General features: G+C 46.3%; 2 protein-coding genes across 6 annotated transcripts; one reads left to right on the top strand and one right to left on the bottom strand.

The window, feature by feature from the left end:
* Positions 1 to 829: 829 nt before the first annotated feature.
* Positions 830 to 14,005, top strand: LOC120692636 (syndetin-like). 5 transcript variants are annotated; one of them, XM_039976016.1, is made up of 25 exons: positions 830 to 1,327; positions 1,409 to 1,576; positions 1,661 to 1,735; positions 2,056 to 2,134; positions 2,396 to 2,460; positions 2,552 to 2,641; positions 2,822 to 2,911; positions 3,119 to 3,205; positions 4,251 to 4,334; positions 4,432 to 4,551; positions 4,666 to 4,694; positions 5,112 to 5,244; positions 7,468 to 7,947; positions 8,524 to 9,005; positions 9,079 to 9,142; positions 9,243 to 9,345; positions 9,459 to 9,631; positions 10,838 to 10,963; positions 11,088 to 11,158; positions 11,347 to 11,409; positions 12,522 to 12,594; positions 12,826 to 12,945; positions 13,184 to 13,261; positions 13,457 to 13,507; positions 13,608 to 14,005. In XM_039976016.1, exons 1-25 carry the CDS (start codon positions 1,079 to 1,081, stop codon positions 13,716 to 13,718), a joined length of 3,264 nt encoding a protein of 1,087 aa, XP_039831950.1. In that variant the 5' UTR covers positions 830 to 1,078; the 3' UTR covers positions 13,719 to 14,005. The 5 variants fall into 5 exon arrangements, 3 of the variants coding, with proteins under 3 accessions (XP_039831950.1, XP_039831951.1, XP_039831952.1); XR_005682688.1 differs by having other exon boundaries at positions 1,079 to 1,327; positions 10,838 to 10,982; XM_039976018.1 differs by having other exon boundaries at positions 1,080 to 1,576; positions 2,401 to 2,460.
* A 2,076-nt stretch (positions 14,006 to 16,081) lies between these two features.
* LOC120692909 (cyclin-dependent protein kinase inhibitor SMR1-like) lies at positions 16,082 to 17,048 on the bottom strand. Its single transcript, XM_039976296.1, has one exon. It carries the CDS (start codon positions 16,824 to 16,826, stop codon positions 16,434 to 16,436), a length of 393 nt encoding a protein of 130 aa, XP_039832230.1. The 5' UTR covers positions 16,827 to 17,048; the 3' UTR covers positions 16,082 to 16,433.
* Positions 17,049 to 19,500: the final 2,452 nt, after the last annotated feature.

The raw sequence follows: 19,500 nt of genomic DNA, 5'->3' as shown, positions 1-19,500 counted from the left end.
ATAGACCCCACTTGTCAACCTCTCACCTTTTTCTTTTACTTTTTATTTTTTTTTCTCTCCCTTATCTTATTCCTCAGCCCGACAGGGGGGCTTGCCGCGTAGCTCGTCGGGGCGAGCTACGCGGCGGGGCTTGCCGCGTAGCTCGTCGGGGCGAGCTCGGCCGCCGCGAGCTCCGCCCTCGGGCGAGCTCCGCCGCGCGCGAGACTGGGCGCGAGCCGCCGCCGCCCTGCTCCGCCCCGCCGCTGGAGTCCACGGCGGCGCCACGGCGGGCGGACGCCGGGCTCCGCTGGCCGCGAGCTCCGCCGGCCGCGCGTGACGCCCTGGAGCGAGCTGCAACCGGCGCGAGACTGGGCGCGAGCTGCCGCCGCCCCGCCGCCGGAGTCCACGGCGGCGCCATGGCGGGCGGACGCGGGGCTCTGCTGGCCGCGAGCTCCGCCGGCCGCGCGTGACGCCCTGGAGCGGCTCCTTCCGTCCCGCCGCGGCATCCGCCCGTCCCGGCCGCGAGCTCGCGTGTCCTGGCCGCGAGCTCCGCCCGTCCCGGCTTCGAGCAAGCTCCGCGAACGCGTGGAGAAGGGGAGCGAAATGGAGACGACGAACGGAGGCGCGCAAGGACGGAACCGGGTTCGCTCCGTCTGCCACTTTTCGAAGGACGAAGACAATCCGCATCTGGGCGGAATATTCCCTCCTGGAGCCAACCCAACCCTCCCGTCTTCCATCCAAACAGCCGCGAGGATGGGTCCGCTCCGACCCGGCTCGCTCTGCTCGCCAACCAAACACACGGTAAGGAAAAACAGCACGAGACAAGTCATCCCCTTCCTTGCCCCGGGGTACCCCGTGCTACCTGACCTCACCGCTCTTCTCTTCCAGTCTCCTCTCAGCTTTATTGCACATCGCCCGCGAATTTCCCAGACCCAAAAGGCCAAAGGGACCAACCACCTTGTCCAGTCATCCTCCCCGCGCGATCCAGCCGAACGGCGACCCCGCCGGCGCGCGCCTACCCTAACCACCGCCCGGATCTGGGAGCCGCCGCCGGCGCTCCCTCTCATCGTCTCCGGCGGCGGCCGGCGGCGCTGCTGAGATGCGACGCGACGCGCCGCCGCCACACACCACCCCCTCAGCCTCCTCGTCTTCACCCCTCTTCGGCGGCGGCGGCGACCAGCTGTTCGAGTCCGGGCCCAGCCCGCTCGTCTTCCTGCCCCTGCTCCTGATCCAGGGCGGCGGCATGGACCTCTCCCGCGTCGGCGAGAAGCTCCTCAGCTCCGTCCGCTCTGCTCGCTCCCTTGGCCTCATCCCCCCGATCCCCGCCGCGCCCCCTCCTCGCCCCGATGTCCTTTACGCCCTCACTCTCTCGCACTGCCTCGGATCAATGAGGCAGAGGTTGCTCACATTTGTGTTGAACCTTATGTAGGTTCCAGAACGAGCTGCTGCTGCGGCAGCTGCTGCACGTGCGATCGCGGGGTTGCCACCACATGAGAGAATCAACCTGCCGTCCAATTCGGAGGACTTGGTCTCCATCTACGGGAGCAACCCACAGGGGGAACCCGTGGAGGAGCTCGAGGAGGTGTTTTATGAGGAGGTGGGTGCTGCATTTGCATCTATGTAGTTGTCTGCGCCTGCTAGGATCTTTGTGTTTTGAGTTTGAAATTTGGATCATTTGCAGGAGTTTGATCCAATAAAGTACATTCTGCAAAGCATTCCAGAAGAAGGAGGTGATGCCACCTATTTTGATAAGCAGGTTAGTGGTGGAAGCTTATGTTCTTTATGTAAGGCATTATTAACGAAGCACATCCTGAGAAAACCTATATGTACCATACTTTTGAGTGACATGTGCATCCATAAGTGCACACAGCTATGTATGTAACGGCTTGGTGACGGTTTCAGCAATGGGAACTATGAACTCTGTAGAAGAACCGATCTCCATTTGCTGTTTAGAAGCATCTAGTTATAAAAAATAACCGTAATTGGTAACAAACGTCTTGTTCCACCTGCATGAGCACATGCTTCTTAACTAAATCAATGTGCTCTGTTTTGCTGACGTAGTTTTCCTCTTTGCAGTCTACTTTGAGATTAGCACAACTTGATAAGATTGCAGAACGATTATCACATCATGTTATGGGCCACCACGAAGAAATGGGTATGTCTCCCACCAGACTATATAAGAGGTTCAATTTTTTATTATCTTTTTCTCTACATAGGATATGATAGTCTTTAATTCCATGATTTTTCCTCCTTTTTTTTTGTTTCCAGCTCCTTCTACACGTTCAAACTTTAATTCCTTTTAGCTGTGAAATAATGAAGATATCTATTGCTACTTTTTCCCCAGTTATGCCACTAAAATGTGAAGATGACTTCCTTTTAAGGACATTTCAGATTACTGATATTTAGTTTTGGCCAGTGAAGGGGATGCAATTAGTGATGGAACTAGAACAAGACTTAAAGGTTGCAAATGTTATATGCATGGTAATATTTCGTGAAACTTTGTCCTTTCTGGCTTGTTTGGTACCTTTGGATATCTAGGGCTTCAGGCCTTACAATTAGATCAATGTTTCAGAATGGACGAAGGCATATAACCTCTTCAAAGAATGAAGTGTCAAGGGATCTGGTTGTCAATGTAAAATCAAAGAAGAAACAAGCTTTGCTGGTAGGTGTTTGCTCTTATATATTGTTAATTTGCAGCATTTTACTTGTAAGCTTTGTGGCTGTTCCCAAACCCTTCCTCGTAGACCACAACCTAATGACACAGTAAATTGAAATGTTTTTTTTCTTCCAGTATCACATCGAATTGGAGTAAATAAAAAGATTTAGTTTTTGCATAATGCAGGATGTTCTTCCTATTCTTACAGAGCTTCGTCATGCACTAGACATGCAGATGGAACTTGAAACTTTTGTTGATAAGGAAAATTACTTTCAGGTGAGCTTAATTTGGCTATTGTTATTTTTTTCCTCACTTCAGTATTATACTTCTTTACTCAAAGGTGATACAGGCAGCTGTTGATTTTAATCTTACCATGATATTTCAAACTCATAAATCGTATATAGGAATATGGGTTTGTTGCTTTTGACCTGAACAAGCGATAGTTATGTTAGGTTTCTAACGATATCTTACTGATGTTTGCAGGCATTCCAATTAGTGCCTGAGTATTTGCAAATTTTGGAGAATTATTCAGGCCTTTCTGCTGTACAAGAAATGGGACGATGGATCGAGGTACTTATCTTTTTCTTTGCTTACCTCCTATAACCAGTTTATCTCCAATTTGAAAAGTGTAGGCTGTCGTAAGTCTATCCGAATTTCTGTTGGTACTAGTTAACTGCCCATGCTTTGACATGGAACATCCAATACACCATATGCTTACCATTAGCTAGTTGTTTATCAGTGCATTGCTATGGTAACAGAAACATTCATATATGTCATAGCATGTATGAACACAGTAAGATCATAAATCATGTATAACTACCTAAATTACTTTTATCAATATCTTTGGTTCTCCTGCTCTATATGGTCATTTATTGCATATGTGTTACATAAGAGATGAGGTAGCTAACGTTATCCAGTTGCAGTGAGATAGCATCCAGGCCTTGTGCCGTTATTTTTTAAGCAGCTTTTTTGCAAGTCTGGGGGAGGTTTATGTTAAATAGAGACAAGATATCCATTGGTCTATCACAGGCTCAAAAAACAAAAATTGAACAGAGAAAGAAAGAAAATTAAAACAGGCTGCATTTCCTGACCCATCTTTGCCCCCCCTGCTCCAGTTGTCCTCACAAGTCACAATGGCACAGTGCTAGCTCCTCTTCCTTGTTTTGGTTACTTCTTCTCCTGCACAGGTAGCGTTGCTGCCTCCATAGACCCCTCGCGCTGGCCAATCTTGCACCGGTGGAAGAAAAATCGATTTCCCTCGCCCTCTTCATCTCTCCAGTCCTCTCAATCTTAAAGAGACTGCATCTACTAGCCCAGGCTACCATTACATCGTCCCATTGGAAGGGTAAACGGGAGGTCATGGTAGCTATGGAATGGGGAATGACAAGCATGAGAAAAATGCTGACTGCCTGGTGCCACCTTTTGGAGTGGTGGGATGGAAGACACACCAGCACCGCCAATTCAATTTTTGTACAGTAGTATAGACGTAGATATTCAAACAGAGAAAAAAACTTCTGCACCTTCAAATTTGAGCTAGTTATATACATTGTTCGTTCCTGTTGATCTGATGCATGTTTATCCTTGTGATGATATTTCTGCTCTGACTACATTGTAGGCATGGTTAGCTCGAACGATCCAAAAGTTGGACACCCATTTACTTGGTGTTTGTCAGATTTTCAATGAAGAGAGCTATCTAATTGTGAGTGTCCTCAAGATTGTTTTTCATGGGTTCTTGAATTGACATGGTAATTACTCTTTTTCTAGTTTGCTAGAATAACATTATTTATGGATAATAGGCTGTTGATGCATACGCACTGATGGGTGATGTCAGTGGCATGGCTGAGAAGATGCAAAGTTTCTGCTTGCAGGAAATACTCTCTCGGACACATTGTGTCCTGAAAGAAATGTTGGAAGAGGTATTAAATTGGCTTTATCAGCATGCTCCATCTTGTTTTACTATTCTTTTGATTGCCCATACCAATGTCTCAATATGTTATGTTCTCAGTTTTCTAATTGTGAAGTAATTGCAGGAGGTTGGAAATAATACCCAGAAAAATAGGTCCGTATTCAGCCCCTTGTCTTTGGTTCTTTTGGCTGCATTTTAAGCTTAAAATAGAATTATAATGATTTGGATGTTGCATGGAATACAGATATGGTTAGAACTTTGTGATCAGCTTCATAGTTGACTTTTATCAGTGGGGGGGGGCATTTCTTTTTTTTTTTGTCTGTGTGGCAAATTATTTTTGGGCCCCAAAGATTCGAAAAGTTTGGAATAGTTTGGAATAGACGCTAGAAGCAGGTCAGGAAGAGATCCTGTGATACACCCCCAGTTTTGTAAAAACATACATAAAGCCTTCCTTTTTTTTGTTTGGGGGGGGTGAGGGGCATTCGACAAATAAACCGGCATGCCTTGTCGAATTAAACAATATTCAGGTTTCTCCAAGCACTCACTTAACCAAACTTTTTTTCCCTGCAGGTTTACGTATAGTGATCTTTGTGTTCAAGTTCCTGAGCCCAAACTTCGCCCCTGCTTGTTGAGAACCCTTGAGACCTTATTTTCATTGATGTGCTCATATTATGCTATTATGAGCTTTTCCCCAGGAGATAAGGTAACGTTTATTGTTTTTCCTTCACTTTTATTGTTGAAATCTTCACCATATATCTCTGATTAACAGATATGGACTGAGTGGCAAATGCTGCCAAGGCTCAGCACTTCAAAGTAAACAACTACAAGAAACTACAAAATTTATGTTTCTGCCTCACTGAGCACAGACTATATAGTCAGATCGGAAAGCCAAAAGAAGATGAGATATATTTGAACCAATCAGATGCTTACAGCTGATTAATGTAGGAAAGGTAGGATGCGTATAATGTGGTCGATGTATTGCATTGAGCCCCTTGGGCGATATATATAGGAGTACATAGCTTGGAGGGCAAGTAGCCTCTCCTAGAGATAAGGAAGGTTATCCCGGGATTACAATCAATCCTAAACTAACCATATCCGGAGTTGCCTAATATACTCTATCATCCCTCCGCAGTCATAGCGGTAGCAACACGAACGGTCAGACTGGAGAACAATGGAGACGTACCCCCCGCAGTCGGAACGCCGGTGCGAAAGTTTTGACTGGAGACTCATGCAGATGATAGCCCTTTAGCGCCGTAGTAGCCGAAGTCGAGGTGGACGTGGTCGAAGCCGTGGAGGGGGCGCGGGTCGAAGCGTCGTCGAGGTGCTCGAGTACACAAACTCAGCAGCTTCTGGCCGAAGACAGCAGCAGGATAGTGCGGCGGATGACAATGGTAGACGGCGCGGTTTGCGACTTAGGTCACGCTCTGGATAGGGGAGGCGACGGCGCAGGTTGCAGCAAGTGTCGCGCTCAGACCAGGGGTGGTGACGACGTCTTCCTTCAGAAACATCGGCGGCGATGTCTGCGCGAGAACGGCTGGAGGCGCAGAGGCGGATCGAGCGCCTGCTTGACGAAGACCGGCGGCGAGTGGCGCCACCGTCTGAAAAGGCGACGACACCGGTAGGGTGGCTTGATCACGAACGTCGTCGCTGCAGCCTAGAGGGCGCAGCAACAACCTCGTCCTTCGGGAGTGTCGACGATGAACGGCGACGAACGGCAGGACGACGCAAACCGATCTTAGATCGGAAAAGAAAAAAATAGCAGCAACATGAAGTTCCACGTACAACCTTGGGTACGCCTAGCAGTTCCTCACCCCAACCTTATCTCTCCCTGCATCGACAGCATGCATCAACAGCAACCAGTAACAGGGAGAGAGGCAGGGACGGAGCAGCGCCAAGCGGTGACCCCTTGGAGGGAGCGGCCCCTGTCCGCGCCTCGTCGGTAGCACCTGCGCGGAGGTGCCGGCAACCACGGCGGCGGCCCCCACGCGGAGGCAACAGCACCGTGCGGCGGCGCTAGCCCAGCGGAGGACGGCCGACGCACGGTCCGGCACGACAGGGCACCATAGAGGCAACGGTTGGAGGTAGGCCCTTCTGCTGCTTGCTGACCATGACGGCGCGGCGGATCAGAGAGATCCGCACGCAGATCCTACGAGGGCGCTGCCCCCGGCGGAGATCGATCTCCCCGGGGGCGGCGCGCGGCGGCGGCTGCGGAAGCGGAAGCCTAGGTCGAAACCCTAACTCGTGATACCATGTAGGAAAGGTAGGATGCGTATAATGTGGTCGATGTATTGCATTGAGCCCCTTGGGCGGTATATATAGGAGTACATGGCTTGGAGGGCAAGTAGCCTCTCCTAGAGATAAGGAAGGTTATCCCAGGATTACAATCAATCTTAAACTAACCATATCCGGAGTTGCCTAATATACTCTAACAATTAACCTTATATCCATCTGATTCAAAATATATGATGCTTAGGACATCCACATGGTGTACAAGATGACATTTTGACTAGCAATTTGTTCGAAAAATATAAAAAATGATTATAAATTATTACGTACTTTTCATGATGAATCTAGCAACACCTATCTTATTCTTACTTAATCAAACTATGCAATTCTTTTTATATGGATGGTCAAACTTGAAAAGTTTAACCGCTAGGAATCCTAAAATGACATATTTTGATGTCAAATGCTACCATTTTTAAATTGTCTTCTATATGTGGAGTTGGAGCTTGGCAACTGTTCTATATATTTCTTTGTTGAATTATAGATTGAATATATGATGAATATTTTTCTGTTTTCATTATGAAATAAATTTAAGGTAATTGCACCTATCTTAAGATCCGATCTGATGCAATATATGCTTAGTCTAATTTTGAATTCCAGGTTGTTGTTGCTCTTATTCATGATTTATTTGTTTCCTCTTCAGAACATTGAGTCCAAGGGCCCAGATCTAGCAGACAAAAACGACACATCTCAGAATAGTGATGAAATTTTAGTTGATTCAGGAAGGGGTCATTCAAGTGCAGCAGTCATTCAGGATGGTTCTGCAGCTGAAAAAAGTGAGAGAGCATCATCATCCGAGATCAGCAATCCTGATGCTAGTACATCAGGAACGGATTCTCCATTCTATCAGCTAAGGACAGATGCTACAAAACTTGTTGCACAAACGTTTCAAAGAGGAAGAAGAAATCTTTGGCAGCTGGCAACAAGTCGCTTATCTGTTTTACTATCTAGTTCGGCTGTTTGTTCAACTAGTATATACCAATTCCTGAAGAACTATGAAGATCTCACCATTTTCATTTTGGCTGGTGAAGCATTTTGCGGGTTTGAAGCTAGTGAGTTCCGCCAGAAGTTGAAGACTGTCTGTTTGAACTACATAGTGTCTTTTCACCGGCAAAATATATATGTACGTCAAATAACTTGTATTCAACTTAAGCATTAGTGTAACTGTTGTCATAACCTTAAAAGCATGTGCAGTGCATGAGGCATTTGTAGTCTTTAGGAACATTTTCGGACTTCTTATTTCTTACATTGCATTTCAGGATTCATATGTTGTAGTTGATTCTGTGCATGAGGTGATGAAGTCCATTTGTTACAGTTGATTCTGTGCATGTGTGCTTATATTTTCACAAAAAGAGTTTGCAGCTGATGCGCACCTTAAGTCACTGCAGTCACATTTGAATTGTTTGCTATTGTTATGTACTTTATCATCACATCCACATTACAACCTGTTAGAAAGTACACAAATGATAGCATTTTAACGGAGTTCTGGATAAAAATAGGGGAATAGAACGCAATGCCTATTTGCTGGTAATGTATGTGTTCCTCTAGTCAGTAGTGTGCTTAATTCTAGACCTTTTGGACTTAAGTGCAAAGATGGAAACTGCAAACTATTAGTGTTCTCTATGCAGTGAGTCATTCTGTGTCTTTTGCATCTAACTTTTTTTTTTTAACTTACCATGTTTCGTCATTCTTCTGGCAGGCGCTTAAGATGGTACTGGAAAAGGAATCTTGGACGATAATGTCTGCTGAAGCTTCGCAGATAATTAGTTTAGCTGGCCTAACTGGTGATGGTGCTGCACTGTGCTCTCCTACCAGTAGAAGTTCCAAGTTGCCTATAAATTCTTTCCATGGGAATTCAACTACAGCCAATTCAGGGAAGCAAAGGCTCGGATTTGCTTCTTGGCTTAAGATTGAAAATCCATTTTCTATTAAGCTAGAAAATGGCTCTGCCGAATCCCCAAAGTCCAATATGCTTTTCAACTCATCAGTTAACAACAATCATGGCAATGGAAATAATCCATCTCTGGATGAGGAGAATGAAGACCTTCTAGCGGATTTCATTGATGAAGATAGTCAGTTGCCTAGTAGGATACCGAAAACGAAAATTGTAAAAGCCAATTCTTCACATTGGAAAGATGGAGACATTTCATCGCAGACAGGCTCGTCACTTTCTCTACTAAGGTATTAAATGCTTTTGTTAACTTAAGAATGTTTCTATGCATCACTTCCTAAGATGAATTGCTACTGGTAACAGGATGATGGACAAATACGCCAGGCTGATGCAAAAGCTGGACATTGTCAATATTGAGCTTTTTAAGGTTAGTTATGCCATTCAGTATCAGTAAGTTTGCCATGTAGCCAACTGCAAGTGGAAGACATTTGTGGGATATCTCTATTCATGCTCAACAAAATTTTCAGGGTATCTCTCAACTGTTTGGCATCTTTTATCATTACATATATGAGACATTTGGGCACCAAGACAGGAGTCAAAGCAGCAAGGCTTTACCAGATCATCAATCATGTAAGAATTTAGAGTTAAACAAAAAGTTTTCATGGACAAATTTTTTGACTCGCTGCTTATATATACATGAGTACCTTTTTAATTGCCCTTATTAATGGCTGTGCTGTATTCAGCTCGGCTTAAAGCCGCTTTATCAAAAATTTCACAAGACTCTGATCAGTGGACAAAACCACAGAATGTTTCATATTCACCTTCATCCCCTTTGTCAATGAATTCAACTTTTGGTCAAATTGATGTGATGCCTACTGCGCCTCCCAGTTCAATGTTCACTTCCTATGGATTAAAGGTAAGTGTTCGTTTTTAATGATCATGCTTGCATAATCATTTTTAATCCAAACTCGTTTGCAGATTTAACATATTCTCTTCTATGTGGAACTGATTTGTGATATTTACCATGCCTGTCATAGAAGAAAAGTGAAATTGTCTTTGCTTATCTGACTCGAGCTTGCCTCATTAAAGATCATGATCGCTAATTCCTGTGGTCTCTAAACTTGAAGATGAACCGTGAAGATGTACCATGTGGTCTCATATGATTCATCTGTTCTCACTATTTTCTCAATAGTATTAGCAACTTGTCATTGTTGTCAAATATTATTATATTGTCTTATAATTTTAACTATTCCAAAGTAGGTGTACAAGTCAACAAAATCTGGTAGCTGTGCAGCTTTTAGGCAATACATTTTGCACATTTCTGTGAGACAATTCTTCGTATTTGGTTTGAAATGTTCTATTTCGTAATTAATTTCTACGGTGTGACTTCATTGCCGCCATAACTGAAGTGATCATATGACAGATTGACGATACTAGCTTACTATGATTGTTTGGAGACAAATATTGCATACCAAGTTGTAATGCAATGTCGAACGGGTTGGTGGGTGTCTAGCCTTTGGAAGTTACTTGTGGACTTGCAATTCAACTATATACCTCATATTTCTAGAATAAGAGAGTGGCCAGAGAGTGGAGGGCAACCGTGCACATTCTTATTATGAGAAGGGGTCATTCGAGCCTATGGAAATAGGATACTCTAGGCCCGAATAAATCCTTGTATGGCTTCCTCTATTTCTCTATAAAAAGAAATATAAGTAGCATATAATAAATTTCTTCATTGTGTGTATACTATGGAGGTAAAGAATCTAGATGGATATCTGGGGAGATGTAATGATGTGTATGCACGAGACTTTGGGTCCATTTTGACTATTTATTTTTCTTAAGCTATTTATGATAATATCCTCTATTCCTTGTAGAGGCCAATGAGTGTTTGTCACTAATGAAACTTCTTTGGATGACTTTAACAGACTGAACTGAAAATATCTGTAATTCTGAAGTTACCTCTCTGCTTGTTAGGTGCTTAAGAAGGCATAGTATTTTGTATGGCAGGATACCTCTTTTTTTCCTTTACACTTGTTTGGAAAGATTGTTTCCTCGTGTACATGGCTCCCTAGTTTCAGTGTCCTCATTTTAAAAAGTGCATGTCAACTTATTTTTCCTTCAGGAGAGATGTGCAGCCGCTGAAACAGTATCATTGGTTGCTCGAGTTTTGAACAGATCTAAAGCCCATCTACACTCAGTGTTGTCTAAAAATAACACTTCTTCTGTTGAAGAGTTCTATAGGGTGCTGGTACGTTCCTTTACTTTTGGTAGGTTCTACTGCACTTCCTTTTCCTTTGGGATCCTGGTGATCTCCCTTTGGTAGTCTGTAAATTCAAAGATGAAATATGATTTCAAAGTCATCTTTGTCGTAGGTGGATTCTGTTCCAGATTTGACTGAGCACATTCACAGAACGAGTGCGCGGATGCTTTTGCATATTGATGGGTATATTAAATCATCCAGTCTCTGCATTTTTCTCTTTTGTCATATAAATTTTTTCTGTGATTTGCATTATCATGGATGCTGACATACTGTTAGGAGTTAGATCAATGTACCTTGCTCAGCCGCTGCATTGTTGTTTTGAATCACCTCACATGTATGCACAATTGAATGTGTACTGAATGTGTTTTCAGGTATCCAGATAAGATTGCAAACGCTAAATGGGAGGTGAAGGAGCTTGGAATAGAACACAATGGGTATGTTCATGTTTAAGCTTTCTCAATATGTTTTTTTTTTGCTATCTGTTTCGGCTTTTTCTGCTCGTGTTGTTATGCTTCCTTTAAAACTTCCTCTGGTACCTCCTCATAATCATTTATAAATTAATTTAATAGTAATTCACCATGTCCAATTCTAATGTTGGCAGCCTTGATGTGCTTTGTTGTATGATTACTGTAGGAAGGTGATTTGTGGTCATTTCCCTTCAGCAGTTGAGTAGACCAGCTAGCAGGATGTATCATTGAATTTGTTCTTCATCCATCAATTTGTAGGCATCTGGTGTTTAGTGTATACATCTCTCTATACTTCTTGCAGACAACATGTTGGCCCTGTGCTAACAAATTCACAATTGAAGTATTCAGCCTATGTATGAAGTAACTGAATGCATGTCTATGATAATATGTATCAGATTCTGCTATCAAATATGTATGTCTATGATACAGGCCAGTAGGCCAAAGGGACTTAACGCGCCTGATTCTTAGTATAAGAGGCTTAGGAAATTGATTGCTATTCCCTCCGTCCCAAATTATTAGTCGTTTTGGCTTTTCTACATACATAGATTTTGCTATGCACCTAGACATAATATATATCTAGATGCATAGCAAAAATTATGCATCTACAAAAGCCCAAATGACTAATAATTTGGGACGGAGTATTATCATAATAAGAGCAAAGACTGCAATTGCTGGGGTGGTTTTTTTAGTTGAGCCACTGATTAGGTGTTTGTAGCCGTGGTGCAGATGTAGAGCTTACCGTCTGTAACCGGAAGGTCTCGGGTTCGAGCCCCAGCCCCTGCACATTTGTGCGGGAAAGGCTTGGTGCTTAGAACTGTTAGAGAGTTGTATAGGCTGGCCCATGGGCCTTTGGTTGTGCCGGCCATATTGGCCTTTAGGGTTGGGGCGCCCGCCCTGTCCAGGTGCGCCCCCCCTGGGATTTCCTCTGTTGATTAGGATAGGCAAGGATCCCTTGATAGGATATTTCCATATACCTTCCTTCAAGAACAACCCTTCCCTTGACCCCGTGCAGTGTGGCTGTGTGGGAAGCCTAAGGCACTGGGTACGCCCTTTACTGATTAGGTGTTTGTCTTTTGCAGATATGTTGATTTGTTATTGGGTGAGTTCAAACACTACAAAACAAGATTGGACCATGGAGGAATTTCTAAGGAGGTCAGTGTGAGAATTAACAGATAGTTCCTTCTATTTGTTTTTCATCTTCGCCTTTTCTCGTTGACCTCACTTTGCTTATTTCTATCATGGTGTTAAGCAGTTCAATAGAATAACTGAATTTGTTCTATTTCGTATTTTCGTCATCTAGAAAATATTTTTTTCGTTTTTTTTTTTTGAATTATTTGATGATCAATTTATTGACACGAGTGAATCAACGTGCGTGCTTCACAGCTGCAACACCTGTTGATGGAGTATGGCATAGAGAGCATAGCAGAAGTCTTAGTGGAAGGTCTCTCTAGAGTGAAACGGTGCACTGACGAAGGGCGTGCATTGATGTCACTTGACCTGCAGGTTTTGTTCTTTTGATTCAGATCTGTTATATACTCCCTCCATTCCAAATTATAGGTTGTTTTGGCTCTTCTAGAAACATAGCACTTGTAATGCACCTACATATGCGTTATGACTAGATTACATAAGAAAACCTATGTATCTAGAAAAGTCTAAACAACCTATAATTTGGAACGGAGAGAGTATTTGCGAAGTGAATGCCATGGAAGAATCCATAGTGAGAGCTTTGATGTTCTTTCAGGTACTAATTAATGGGTTGCAGCACATTGTATCAGCAAATGTAAGGCCGAAGCTGCAAACTGTGGACACTTTCATAAAGGTAAGCAGAGTGAATTAGTAGTAGATAGTTTGTACTGTACGAATTAATGGTGGTACGCTCTAATTGGCTAGAGCCATGCACCAATCTGCAATTCTATGCCCTCCACCATGCTTCCTTCATGTTCATTTTGTTCTTGTCTTGGTGAAGTTTTGGCTAAGGGAAATGCTATTAACAATTCTTGTGCTGATCAAACAGGCCTACTATTTGCCAGAGACTGAGTACGTTCACTGGGCACGGTCTCATCCAGTAAGAACTCTGGGAAAACTTCCATCCCCCCATCGATACCATGTGACTGCTATACTTGAGACAAATAAATTTAAGCACCCACCATCTGTGAACTCTACAGGAATACAGCAAAAGTCAGGTAGTCGGGTTGGTTAACCTGGTGGCCACCATGAAAGGGTGGAAACGGAAGACGAGACTAGAAACTGTCGAGAAGATCGAGGCGGCTCCGTAGACTCCATGGAAGGTTTTGCTGAGATTGATTTTGTTTTGTTTGCTTCAACTACTGCACATAGAGCTGCATTTTTCTCCTCTTTCTCTGTTTTGTCCTTCCTCATAATCATTTTTGTCGATTCTTTCACTTTCTGGCCATTTTGATGCTAACCCCACCACCATCAGGCCATCGCCCGCCCAACCATGGTGTGTATTTAAGCGACGACACCCTTGTATCACACTATCAAGCAGGTGGGGGCGAGTTGCCATTTACCTAAAGGAGAAAAAAGAACTGTGTAGTACATCTTACATGGAGCATTGGCTCAATAAATATGATGAATAGTTTCATAAACACCGGCCTCACCCTCAAGGATACGTGCGTCACTGTAGCCTTCCGCAGATGGCTTGAATGATCGCACGAATGCTTCGCAGATAGTGTACATTTATTGGTAAAGCTCGGGTATTAATTGAGCCAATTAGTGGTGCTCCGGATTCGTGTACACCAAATCTCGGATCGTGCTTGATGATGGTCTGCTTGGAGTTTTTATTCATCGCGCATGTTACTGTGCGTGATTCTATAGTGCGATTCTCCTGGCTGCCGCGGAAGTACTGAGCTAGAGTAGTGGTGGAGCAGCCGCTGCTTGCTGACAAGGTCGAGATGGTGGAGGTTAGGGTTTCGAATTTTCGGGGCTCCAATGGTCATTGGTAGTAGAGGAGGAGGTCGGTTGTGGTGGTGGCGGCTTGGAGGTGAGGCGGTGCTCGGCCTGACGGGGCTTGACATGACATCCGGTGGTCGGCGGTGGGAACAAGAAGGTTGGCGGGAACAAGGAGAAGGTTGGGAAGGGGGAGGATGAAGGCGGCAGTGGGTGGAGGATGAGGGGGTAGGATGGGTCGGAGAAAGAAGATCGTCTGCAATGCTTCAGCGAATCTTAGCATCCAGCGATGAATAGACGGCCCCAGTCCGATGGTACGTGCAGCGTCCCAATCCCGGCCTCGGGATTTACAGGTAAGGTTTAAGGCCGCAGCAGGTCTGCTTCACCATCGTACGGGGGTTACCAATCTAACCGAAGCCTGAGACTTGTCACAGGGATTTTAATGCGGGCTCAGGTTTGTTTGCATCCGTATTGCTAGACTGCCAAGTAAGCCTTCAACCTTCGTCCTCGTTCTGGCCTCTCGACGCTCAAGGATGGTGGGTTGATGGCCGTGAGAGGCCTTGAGCCTGGTTGGCCTCATTGGCCATTGCCCGCCCACTGGCCGAGCCCACAACCACTGGGCTGCTGGAGGAGCCATTGCAACAGAGAGCTTGGTGCAGAACTTTTAATAGCGGTTCTGGCTCGATCGTACGCAAGCAATCGAAGCCTCAGGATTCCTCAGAAGTTTTAAGACAGGCTCAGGTAGTCAGGGCTGTGGACTGTATCATCGGCCGTGTTGCCAGTGGACGTCTTCCTCGTCCTGAGAACTCCTCGGCCCTCCCAAGGCCGCGTGGGACCTTGTTTGGATAAATCCATTCACTCCCTTCAATCTTCTTATACTAACGGATTGACGAAGGGAGAATAAACTAAATTTCTACCTCAATCTCCTTTAATACTTTACTTCAAAAAAAATCTCCTTTAATACCTATGGATTAGGGAAATTATTATGCATCCAAACTCGCGGCCTCGGTGCCCCTCCGATCCCCCCTCGCGTCCCTCGTGCGCAAGCCGCCGCCGCCGCCGCCGCCTGCGACGATCCGACCCGACGACCGTCGCAGGCCGCGGGACAGCCGCAACTGCTTTGCGATGCTCCTGAGTCCTGACTCCCGAGACCTGAGCTCTCCCACCCCACACACCACACGCAGCAACAGTTCGCGGCCACGCAGCCGCACCCGCGCGCACAGCCCGCTCCGCCCCCTGCCGCAGGCTCGCAGGCCGGCAGCGGGCAAAGCTGCGGCGCCGGTCGCGACGGGTGGTTCCGCTGCCGCATGATTACCCCGCCCTGGATCGCTCCGCTTGTCCCCTCAGATTCCTCTCCTCTGCTGGCAGCTGCGGCCCGGCCCGGGGATTGGATTGGAAGGGAGAGGCCTCCCGCCTCCTCCATTCTGCACAGCAGTTGTGCCGTTGTGCGTGCCTCCTCTCTCTCAAAAAAAAAAAAGCAGTTGTGCGTGCCAGAGTGCGTCAGCTTCGCCATATGTGAAAAGGAGAGGTGCTGGTAGGATTCTTCCTCAGTTTGCAACAAGAACAACTTTTAAGTTGCGCATACATGATTGAGAACAAAGTAGCCTCCGCACCTGCAGAATCTCCGGTGGTGGTCTGCCTTGGACACAAGCGAGAAAGTAGGTCGAAAACAGAGCAAAATAAGCAATGGAATGCTATTTTGCTAATGCGTGCAAGAGAGAAAACCATCGAGGACTCGGAAGGTAGATACTGTATGATTCCAGTGGTACAACTGAGCTTCTCATTACACAGGCTACATGTGGAAGCAGCAGATTCAGGCATGCAGCTGCCTGCCTATATCACACTAATAAACCTTAGCTTGACGCCACAACAATACTATCATCATCATCACATACACTAAACTCGGTACAAGTATGTAGAACTAGCTATAGAGATACTATAGTAGTACAAGTACAGCAGTAAAAACGCAGTACTCCTAACAAACTTACCATGGCCAAAACCACTTGGCCCTGCACCTAGCTACCGCTGCACCCTCTCTACTTCTGGTCTACGACTGCTGGCATCTACTGGTACCTAGCTGGAGGCTAGCTGCTCTTCTTCGGCTGCGGGCAGGCCACCCTCCGGCGCTTCTTCTGGGCGGGCGCCGGCGGCGGCGACGGGTGCGGGCGCCAGAAGAGCCGCTCCAGCTCCTCCAGCCGCAGGCTGAACACCTCCACCTCGAACAGCCGCTTCCGGCACGGCGCGGGGGCCGCGGGCGCGCGCGGCTTCCGCGGCGCCGGCGGGCACGTCCCGGGCGGCTTCACCTGGCTCTCCCCGCCCGTCGGCGTCCGGCACCGGTAGTCCTCCTCCTGCTGCTGCTGGCACATGGCCGCGGCGCTCTCTTCCGCTGATGCTCCCGCCCCGTGCAGGAGGAGCGGCGAGCTGCACGGCGAGAACGCCGGCGGCGCGGGCTTGTAGAACTCCGGCGACGCGGACATGGCGGCGGATATCGATTCCCCGGCCCGGGCTGCGCGCCTGCTATGTCGAGAGGAAGAGGAGAGACGGTGGCGTGGCGTGTCGGGGGATTGTGAAACGGAGGAAACGAGGCAAGGGCCGGCGGGAAGGGGGAGTAGAGTTTGCTTGCGACACCCTGCCTTCTCCTTCCTGGTTGCCCTCCCTGCCGTTGCTTGGGGATATGTTCTGCTTTTGGGAGAAAGGGCCCTTTGTAGCGGCCCTTTTGTATCGGGCGGGTGTCCTTTTGTACCTAGCACGTTTGAATGTTTCGCTTATTACGTTTAGGTCCCTTGATGATAGCCCCCACCAAGAATCGTGCACACACGCACGGCCCATGCCCCCACCCGCTTCAATTATTATGTTCGCTCAGCAAAAAAAAAACTTAAGGTGAATCTCACTGCATTAAAAAATTAGGGGCCGTTTAGTTCCCAAAATTTTTTGATTTTTGGGGTCGTTTGACCACTAATTAGAAGTATTAAATATAGATTAATTATGAAACTAATTACACAGATGGACAGGAAATTGCAAGGCGAATCTATTAAGACTAATTAATCTGTCATTAGAGGTTGGTTACTGTAGCACAATATTGTCTAATCATTGCATAATTAGGTTCATTAGATTCGTCTCGCGATTTCACCTGGGGGTTATGAAATGTGTTTTGTCAATTATTTATATTTAATACTCCAAATTAGTAGTCAAATATTGCAGGAGTGGAGCATGACGGCACCACCACGAGGCTCTTCCCATCTTGGATCAAGGAGGAGATCAATCCCCTATGCACTCCAGGGGCCTTAAGAGTGTGATCCTGATTGTGGGCCCTCATCATCATGTCTTCGTTAACATGGTTGCTCATTCAAGCTAATTCACTTAGTCAAGGAAAAAAATAGTAGACATATATGTAGCTCCAAACAATTTTCTCTCGCGACACAATTATTTTTCTCTTACGTGTTACTACCTCAGCTAGTTTCCACCCAGCCGCTGATGAGCACACTTATAAGCCTAATATAGTTGCCGTGTAATTAAAAGATTTCACCATTGGTGAATTACTATTCGTATAGTGTGCCTTGGATTAGATTTGAAAAGAAAAAGAATCTAGTTATGTGGTTATAAGAATATCTGACATCACTTACAGAATAGAGTCAAAGAGAACGTGTTTAATCTTCTTCAATCTTCTTCACATGTTTAAGTAAAAGCTCAGCGAGTTTGACCACGAAAAAGTATACTACAACTACACGTCCTTTCCCTCTGAAGATCATACTGCCCCTGGAAGTGCAGGCACCATGTATCCGTTGGGGCGGCACATTTGACCTAGTAATGACGTCCTATACTAACACTACTAGTATTCAGCCGGTAACCTGTGTGCAAATACAGGAATACCAGGGGCCTGCGCGCAAGAGCGAGAGCGGCCACGCCGAAACTGGCCGGAGGTAGCCGACAGGCGGCCGATCATAGGATACCGCATCGTTGGCCGCGTAAAATAATCGCCGCTCCGAGCCTGGGATTCCATGAGCCGCCACGAATTTCCGGATAGGCGCAGCGCCCAGGCCTGTCCCTGTCACTCCCCCGGCTGGCTCGCCCTTACGGGCGCGCGTGCCTCACGTACTTGGCTGCCCAGCGGCGGCCCGGCGTGGGGAGGGGCATCCGGGCATCGGATGCCGCCGCCGCCCGTGGGCGTTGATTTATTCGCCCGGCCACGTTCCGCCTGTCGCGGCCTCGCCGCTAGCCGGCCGCGGCCGGGGCGTCGACGTGTCCCCCTGCAGTCGGCGCGCGCCGCGGACGGTGCCCCCACAGCATCCGCCGCGCGCTCTAATCTTTTCTTTCTTTTTTCTGTCTTTCTGATCTGATGAGGAGGAGAAATTCGTGACAGGTACTAGTCGTTATGGACTGGTATGAAGGGTGACTAGAGTGGTGAATTTTTTGAATACTGGTGCCGGGGGGTGGGGCGGGGGTGCATTTGGTCAATCCGAAAGGTTGTCGTATATGACCTCAGCTCGAGCTTGGCGTAAGACCGAGCGGTTTGATTAGGCTTGAACTTACTCGAGCCGAATTTACCAGCTTGAGTTTACTGATGAGAAAGTAATAACATATGCTATGCAAACTATCTTCGTATGTAAATTATGGAAATTCCAATCTAGACCATCAGATCAACCTCTAAGGGGAGGGGCGCAGGGGCATGGGAGGGGGGATTTGCAAAAGTGTTATTACTCAATCTAAGAGTGGGTCCAGATTGTAAATTATCACATCCCCAATGTCCTTTGATGTTGATCCGATGGTTCAGATTGGAGTTTTCATAATTTGCATACGAAGTTGGTTTACATAATATATGTTGCCGTACTAAAATACTATTAAACTATAAAGCGCGTACGACTTGATAAAGTTTAAATGATCTACTTTCACATTGAGTAGGTTTTAGCTTTACTAGTAGTACTATAGGAAGGAGTAGTACATCAAAAACTCTGCACTCGGTAACTCGAGCTGCGCTCCATTCGGTATCAAGCTCGACGACCCTACCTGCGCGTGAGATCCGATGCCCCTCGTGCAGTCGTGCTAGCTCCAGGCCTCCAGCCACCTTGAGGTCCTGTTTCCCACCTGTAAACACAGAAACATAAAAACGTAAAATTTTGTAAAAGAATCTTGCTAATTTGAAGTATTAAACGA

Source organism: Panicum virgatum, chromosome 9N, assembly GCF_016808335.1.
Source record: "Panicum virgatum strain AP13 chromosome 9N, P.virgatum_v5, whole genome shotgun sequence".
Taxonomy (NCBI): Eukaryota; Viridiplantae; Streptophyta; class Magnoliopsida; order Poales; family Poaceae; genus Panicum; species Panicum virgatum.
This window is presented reverse-complemented; position numbering and strand designations above follow the sequence as displayed.